General features: G+C 37.3%; 1 protein-coding gene across 1 annotated transcript; it reads right to left on the reverse strand.

Annotated features, from left to right (window-relative positions):
- Window positions 1-5,706: 5,706 nt before the first annotated feature.
- Window positions 5,707-7,629, reverse strand: LOC124370806 (IQ motif and SEC7 domain-containing protein 2-like). The gene is given in 7 exon segments (XM_046829101.1): window positions 5,707-5,832; window positions 5,934-6,163; window positions 6,166-6,556; window positions 6,559-7,008; window positions 7,010-7,333; window positions 7,335-7,412; window positions 7,414-7,629. Coding segments are annotated over 7 exon segments (1,710 nt in total). The 5' UTR covers window positions 7,525-7,629.
- Between the last annotated feature and the right edge of the window lie 1,239 nt (window positions 7,630-8,868).

The following is an 8,868-nucleotide window of genomic DNA, read 5'->3' on the forward strand; positions in this document are numbered from 1 at the left end:
AAGTAACCTACTTTTATGTATTTAAATTCTGAACAACTAACCAAAATAGTGTATTTTAGGGTTAAGTTACGATTCGTAAACATGAACCCTAAACAATTCCTAAAAAATCAAATCTATAACACCTTATCGGTAGTTTATTAGGTCTGAATAGACTTTTTAAACGAAAAACTTTCAATCCAAACATTTAACATTTCGATTACATTAATAAGTAGATTGTTCAATTCATCATAATCGTGTACCACTATTACTTTTGTAATATTCTTTGAAATTCCATTAAAATAAATATAATTAGGAATGATTAGGTTAGCGTATACTCATTCATCCTAAGAAGTACGAACATAATTAGGGTGTAAAATATTATAAATTATACTAAATTTAGTACAACAAATTCTTACTCGTGTTGTGAACGATGAAATATGCCTACTTATTAAAGTGTGCAATATACTAATATACTTTTTTCAAATACAGAAGTATTTGTTATGTGAAAGAAAAGTCTGTTATGCCAAGATATCCAATAAATTGAATCATTAGTACATGCACTCTTTGTTACCCAACGTGTGAGTACTAGCAATCTGCTGATAATATCTGATTTACAAATAGTTTGGTTAAATGAGGTTGGACTTTAGCACCTCCTTTAACCTGGTTGTACCGTAAATTAGTTTAATTAAATTTCATACAATGTAAATTTCGCAACCTAATCAGCCAGTATAATATAATATTATTTTACATCCAATGTTCCGGAACTAAATTATTGGGCGGAGTAACTACCTAATTGGCACGCGTATGAATTTTTTCTTCTAACCCTTTGTAGCAAGCCCAACTACGTAACCGATCAGACCTCGCGCGCTTTGTCCGTAAGTAAAATTTATCTTTTCGTATTATTAAATTAGTCCTTTGATGCCAAACGTATAAAATGAATGTAACGTAAAGTAAAGATGTGAATAGTAAAGTAAACTTACCCTTGAAGATCTTTTATTTGCTTGATTGAGATAGATAAAGGTTGTGGCGTCGTCCTTATGGCGACGAGCACGTTGTTTATAAATAGTAATTTGTAACATTAAATGGCTAATACCGTCGCGAATTTGTTTTAGGCGAGTTTTATGTAGCTGATGTATCTCACGTGTTGTTTGAATAGATGGCTACCACTTCCCAACTCTACTCCTCTTCTAGAAATAAACCGTTCTTAGACTACAGCTTCAATGTCTCGTGCCAAGACGCCGACACCCCCCGTTGTGGAGTCTACCTATTGCGAAGGGAAGTGAAATATTATTGTTTTGTAAAGTAAAAACGTCGTACGCATAATTCAATAGAACATTGGATATTTTAGGCCCACCTAGAAGATATACTTTTTAGTTATTATATTCTAATTGGCAGCAACGTGGCATTACATAACTTTTCCTTTACCATCTAAAAGAAGTGGGTGCTTTTAAGTTTTCGTAATTAAACTGAACTTATAAGTAAACTTTGTATTTCTAGTATTTATTACTACGACCTCAGAAGTCACCACACCCCCATGTGTTATCGTCATACGGTACACATAATTTTTATTGCGCCAATCTGCTGTTTAAGTAGGCACACATCATTGCGCCACTCTGCTATTGATGTGCCTACTCTACCATCAACTGGGTGAAACTGATTGAAAAAAACGGCCACAATGCCTGCCATTAAAATAGAATATTTGTCTAAAGATGAGTTGGTATTTGAACTGATATCTAGAGGTATTAAATTAAATAGTGACAGTACAGTAAATGAACTCAGAAAGTCCTTAAGACAGTGTTTGAGAAACAATATTTTACCTACTCCTAGTAGCCTATTAAAAATAGACCACAATCAGGAAGTAAAACTTCTCAGTGAAAAAGGGATATTATTAGAACATGGGTGCAGTGAATTGAACAGTGCTAGTTCACCTTTAGAAATCACCAAATTTTAAGAAAAGTGTAAACATTTAATAAACCGTTTATTTTTAGACAACCAGCTAGAACTAAGTTCTGTACATAGTGAAAACTTTTATCAGCTTTAAAGTGTAGGCTAGTAAATGTTAAACAACAATTAGCTAAGAACTTGCTACCTACAGTGAACCTAGAACAGCTTAAAGTGTTAGAAGCCAATTTAAATGAATCATTAGAACAAGATGAGGCTATGGAACAGGCAGTGAAAGAACAAATAGGGCCTATTTCTGTACAACCACCAACAATATCACAGCCTACTGCCAGTACCCCCCACTTTGCCTATAATGCCTATTTATAATGCAAACAATGATTGTATTAGTCAAACCTATGTCTGGTTTAAATATGTTTAATAAGTTAAACAACCCTGTAGAATGTTATTTACAAAATTTTACAGTAACAAATGGCTTAGTAGTACCTGAGCTAATAAACTTTTTGAAAACTTTGTTAAAACTAAAATGTGAAACTAGCCTATCAGAAAATGAAATTTTAGCATTGTTACCATGTTATGCAAAAGGTCCACTTTTAGCCAAAATAATACAGTGTAAGTCTGTCATGCCAAATGTCAACTATCTACACAGGGAATTAATTAGTGCTTTTATCCCTGTAGGCCTAATTGAAAGACTGAGACTAGATTTAGTTTTATAGGCCACAAAGGTTTGATGAGCCACTGTATGAATACATCTATGACATCAAAGAGCTCAGTCCAAGTTTTATTGTGTAACATAAGTGAACAGGACTTGGTAACTTGTATAAAAAGAGGTATTAAGCCTACAGATAGAAATAAGTTAATTTTTGAAAACAATCCCATTTGTTTTACAGATTTGGAAAATGTGTGTATAGCTAGTAACAATATAACCTTTAATGATAACTTAAGGGACAATTTAAGTAAGACATATGTTAACAACATGTATCCACCACATGTTGAACTTAGAAAAAGTAGGCCTACTGTCAAAAACCCAAAGTTATGCTTCAATTGTAATAGGCCTGGTCACTTAGCAAAAAATTGTTTTAGGAATCCAAAAAACTAGTCGATAGGGGAGTGGTATTACACACAACACCTAAAAATATCCCTCCCCGGTTTCATAAGTTTAAGAATAATAATTTTATAAATAGTAATACAGTAAGAAAAGAAAAACACTATTTTATGAGAGTCTATGGTAAGGTAATTAAAAATTGGAGTAAATTAAACTATAGAAAAACCTAATTTAAGACTAAATGTTAGACAGTGTAACAATATGCCTTTAATTGAAGCTATAGTGGGTAAAAATGTAAAAACAAACTGCTTATTAGATACTTGGTGCTACAAGAGATATAATTAGTAAAGAATTTTATGATAGCCTATTGTTGAATAAAAATGTTTCTAAGTTAATGAAGTTAGATGATAGAGTGTTTGCTGCAAATAACACTGAAATAAGATGTTTTGGTTACTGTTATGCTAAGATAAAAATTTCTAAATTTTGTTGGAAAGTAAAGTTTATTGTATTGGATAATTTAAAATGGGACATTATATTGGGAAACCCATTTATATCTAATAGCAAATTAATTTTAGATCTTGATGGAGATTCATGTTATTTTAAATTCAATTGTAATGAGAAAAATTAACTATTGTCAGACAACAGCCTTTTGAACATGAAGTAAACAGCATTGATGTAAAAATAGGGTGCACTAGAGCTGAGGCTGAGATACAAAACCTTATAGGGGATTTTCCAAATGTTTTTAATCCAAAATTAGGAGTGGCTCTAGATTTGGAAGTGAGATTAGTTCTAAATGACCCCACACCTGTAAATATTAGGCCTTATTTTATGAGCCCTCCTACTGTAAATAAGATGAAAAACAATAATACAGGATTGGTTGGACCAAGGAATAATTGAACTCCAGTACTTCAGCCTACTCCAGTCCAGCCTTTTTAACCAAAAAGGACAGACTTGTAGTCAATTATACCGAATTAAATAAAAAGTTACAGAAAATTGATTTTCCCATTGGTGATTTAAATAATTATTATCAACATCTTAGTGGAGCCAAATATTTTTCAATTATAGATTTAAGAAAAAGTTTTTTGCAATGTCCATTATCACCTGATAGTCAAGATCTTACCTCATTTAGCACTATATTTGGTAAATATAAATTTAAACGAGTACCCTTTGGTTTACATGTTGGTAGTGCTGTATTGTCCGCCTATCTGGACAAAGTCCTAGACAATATAAAATTTAAATATGTGATAAATTTTTGTGATGATATCTTAGTGTACAGTAAAGACCTTGATTCGCATTTAGTACATGTCAGAGAGATTGTAAATAGACTAAGCAAACATAGCTTAACGGCAAACCCTAGAGAAAGCAAAGTTTTGTTTTGAGGAAATTTCCTTTTTGGGGAACTTAATAAAAAATAATACAGTAACTATAGACCCCGAGCGAACAAGGAGTATAAGAGAATTTATGCCGCCTAAGAACGCAAAACAAATTTCACAGTTTTTTAGGTATGACCAATTTCTTTTCAAAATGTATAAATAATTATGCCGAATTATGTAATCCTTTAAATCGTTTAAGAAGGGAAAACACTAAATTTGTTTGGACAAGTGAATGTCAAGAATCGTTTGTAAAGTTAAAAGAAGCTATAATGAATCCTCCTGTACTCCAGTTAGCCGATTTTTCAAAGCAATTTATAGTAATGACAGATGCTAGTGGAATAATAGCCGCAGGTGGTTGTTTTGTTTACAGGAAAAACGACAAAAATGAATTAATGCTAATAGCCTATTACTCTAGGAAATTTACTGATGCCGAATTAAAATATACTGTTTATGAAAAAGAAGCTTTGAGTGCACTAATTTGCATAGAAAAATGGCACGAATTTTTAGAAGTAAGAACCTTTAAATTAATAACTGATAACCAAGCTTTATCCTATGTCCTCAATCACAAAAGGAAGGTAGGAAGACTTGCCTGGTGGATCGAGAGGATTTTGAATTTTCCATTTGAGGTGGAATTTAAAAGTTCCACCGACAATGCGCTGGCAGACGCCCTTTCACGTATGTTTGAGGGCGAGTCGACGGGAACAGCTGATCCGAGCCCCAGTGACTGCCGGAACGTTCCAGACCAGGATAAAAATATATTATCGATTTCCTTCTGCCATTCAAACTCCTCCCGAAGGCAAACATGTAAACGACCATCTAATATAAAGCCTAAAATGCAGATAAATAATAAGTGCAATAACAAGGATAATTTGTGGTTGTTAATTAATGATTTGCCATTAGCGTTTAAAGATTTAGAAAAATATAAACTTCAAGATAAAGAAACTCAGCGAATCATTCAATCTGTAAAAAGCAATAGTAACAATTTATGTTATTTTATAAAAAACAATTTACTGATGTACAAAAGGAATGTAAAAAGTAAGAGTAAGATATTTTTGCCTGTACAGTTAGTTGATTTAGTATATGAATTCTTCCACAGTTCTTTAATAGGAGGTCATTTAGGCATTGCTAGAACGCAAAGAAAAATTAATCAGTATTTTTATAGACCTGATTTAGACGAAATTATAAAGGCAAAAGTGAAAGCATGTAATGTTTGTAAAATGAGTAAAGTGTGCCAAAGAAAATATGAAGGCGAATTAGTATCTGTGCCATTTAAGAACAATATGGATTGTTTATTCATAGATCTTTTAGGTCCCTTAGTGAGAACTAGAAACAGCAATGTATATTTACTTGTAGTTGTAGATGCCGGTGTTGAAAGGGGATTCGTTACCATCTTCATCTTCTTGGTCTCCATTAGCCTCCTTCTTCTTTCCATTTTTTACTACCTTTACCCTTTCTACGGTACAAGCTTGTGTTGAACGGAAATTCATCCTCGTCCTCGTCTTCGGGTCTATGATCGGGTCCATTTATGATTGATCGCTTTTTATTCTGTTTTCCTTCTTTTACCTTTCTTCTGTATATTTCGGCATCAAAAGGGCTTTCTGGGTCGTCCGTCATCGTCCATTCGCTCGCCTATTGACTAATATAGGGATGGACTTCTTGTTCTTGCTGTCTTTTCCTTTCTTTTTGGCTTTCACGTCCATTGTAGCATACTGCTGCATGAGGTACGCCTCGTGAGGGAAGTGACCCGGTTGATACGAAGCGACGGGGCTCAAGGGTCTAGTAGATGGCATGTAAATAGGTTCCTCCATCGCTACAGGCCAGTGTTTGGAGAGTTTGCGACCTGACTTCATGTACATCGGGTGCGGGGCATTGGTACAAAATTTGGCGGTAAAATGTGCGGACGGGGTGGCATTACTACGGCTCCTGACTTGGTCGGTCGGTGCGAATACGTCCCTGCTACCATTCGTCTTGGATGAGGTAACGTCGTGGGTACCATCAAGACCGGAGGGGGGCGGGGAGGAGGAGGAGGATGAGGAGGATATCCGTTCATAACCTGAGAATTGAACTTCCTCAGAACTGCCTCATTAGAGTAGATGTGGTTCGGATAACCCATTGTGCCTCCTTTCATCATGGTTCCACTCATCGAGCTTTGTGAGCGAAGGCCAGCTTGAGAATGGCCTGTCCGTATCAACGATCCATTCATCATAGGGTACATTTCTTCTTTGCTTTCCCCTTTCTTTTCTCTTACTTTTATCTTTGTTGGTTTTCTTTCCTTTTTTCCTCTTTCACGGGAGGAGGTGGCGGAGGTGGCGCGTTTACAACTTGTATGGGCCTCATAGATCGAGTGCTACGCATGGTATTACCTCCATATTCGCCGTAGTTCCCTTCTCGGTCTGCCGTAGATATATCCCTGGTGCTCCCTGCCCATATCTTGTGATTCTCGTCCCCGTTGTAGATGGATATGTCGTCAACAGAGTTAGAGTTGTCAGGGTTGGAACCCAAGGTGTCTCCTCCGTTCTGGTGTATATTTGCCTGCAGAGTACTGTTGAGAGTGAGTGTGCTGCCACTAGTAGCAGGCTGGGACGCCATCCTTCTCCATCCTTCCACCTTCTCTATGCTATTTGAACTCATGATCGGCCGGTTGTAATTCCTCAAGGTACCGTAGACACTGCTGGCATTTCCCCCGGATTCAATGTGCCTCGCGTACGAAGAATAAATCGGCATACGCATGGAAACAACGTCGCACTAATGCGTTGGCAGCCATTTCACGTTTGCAGATAAAAGTGTGACATTCCAAAACGTTTATACCCATCGTTCTTCGCAGAATCGCAGCGAATAAGGGAGGATGGCTGGGGTTTGGTGATCTGGCAAAGGGCGAGTCTAACGGAAGGAATCTAGGTTGAGTAGAAAATGAAACAGAATTCTTTTCTGGGACGAGAACATACCGAACAGCCGCGCAATAGTGGAGGGTGTCAATGGGAAAGAACCGCGTTACCTTCTTGTGGTTCTCATCGACGTTCTCAAGCAGCAGGCCGTTTGCTCCAGACGCTGAGCCAAGAATCGATTCCGCGAGCTCCTAGTGCTCCTTGCTCCGGGTACAGTTCTCTCAACGGCTTCCTGAATTCCCTGAAGGCCATCCTTGGTGACGTGCGGGACGGCCGAGCCCAGGTAGAGCACCCGGCACCGACAGATCGGGGTGGAATCGTTCATGATTTTATGCGAAGACATGACAACAGTCGAGCGACGGAGAAGGTAGGAGGGACAAGACAGTTAGCTGGGCGAGCCAGTGATGGCGGCCAGGGCCGAGGCGCTGCGGGCCCAGTGATGCAACATACCGTCCTCCGCAGCTGTGTCGATGACGTGTCCTCCTCCGGTCCAAGAAACAACACTCCAAGTACACAAGAACACACAAGTAAACCCACAGAATACCACCGCGATCCAAGGGTTCGGAATAGTTGCGTGTTAATCAATACGCCATATTTGGCGGATCCGGAACTGACACCGAACACGTCACGGGTCCAACTCGGGCCGTCCTGGGGCACACTCGGAAACACAGGATACTACTGCGAATGTAAGAAAAGATCACTTCACGTACATCGATGATAAAACGGTAAATACACGTCCAAAGCCGAAAACACTACACTCGGTATACCGACAATCCCGACACAGTATGCGACGTTGCCGACTGCGACTCACGAACTGACTTGACCCCCGGTATCGCGGGGCTGGCTGCCGCTGCGCTAGCCCCTAGTCTTTGCCCCCTCCCATCACTACCATCGCCACCGCTACGCATGAGTTGCGCAGAGTTGCGCAATAAAATTGTGTACCGTATGACGATAACACATGGGGGTGGTGACTTCTGAGGTCGTAGTAATAAATACTAGAAATACAAAGTTTACTTATAAGTTCAGTTTTAATTACGAAAACTTAAAAGCACCACTTTTAGATGGTAAAGGAAAAGTTATGTAATGCCACGTTGCTGCCAATTAGAATATAATAACTAAAAAGTATATCTTCTAGGTGGGCCTAAAATAATAGTGTCAGCCAATGCCGCATATTTTACATCACTGTATTTTAAGAAGTTCTTATTTAAGAATTTTATTGAACACCGTAGACTAGCGCCTTACAGGGATAATGGAAATCAATCAGAAAGGCATAATAGAAACTACGTAATAATCTAGATATGTTTCTAATATGCCTTTCTGATTGATTTCCATTAGCCCTGTAAGGAATAAATAAAAGCTTTCTTATTTATTCATGAATATATAATCATACATTCAAATGTATCCTCACCTGCTATGAACTAGTTTCCGATTCACAGAATATTTAACTTTTAAATCCATTTTTGTAGTCCTTAAAAACGGACATCAATGATATTCCTTAAAAATTGTTACGAGATGATATTCCATTAAAAAGTGCATAATGATGTTGGTCCACATTATTTTACTACTCGTTGTCGGATTTCGTTGCGAGGGAGAATGGATATCATTTATTTTCTTTTTGGAAGTAGTATATATATTTCTTCGTAAACTCTAAATAACTGTATTGGGCGGTTTTAAAATGCTTTACATT

This window comes from Homalodisca vitripennis, unplaced genomic scaffold (genome assembly GCF_021130785.1).
Source record: "Homalodisca vitripennis isolate AUS2020 unplaced genomic scaffold, UT_GWSS_2.1 ScUCBcl_524;HRSCAF=2736, whole genome shotgun sequence".
Taxonomy (NCBI): Eukaryota; Metazoa; Arthropoda; class Insecta; order Hemiptera; family Cicadellidae; genus Homalodisca; species Homalodisca vitripennis.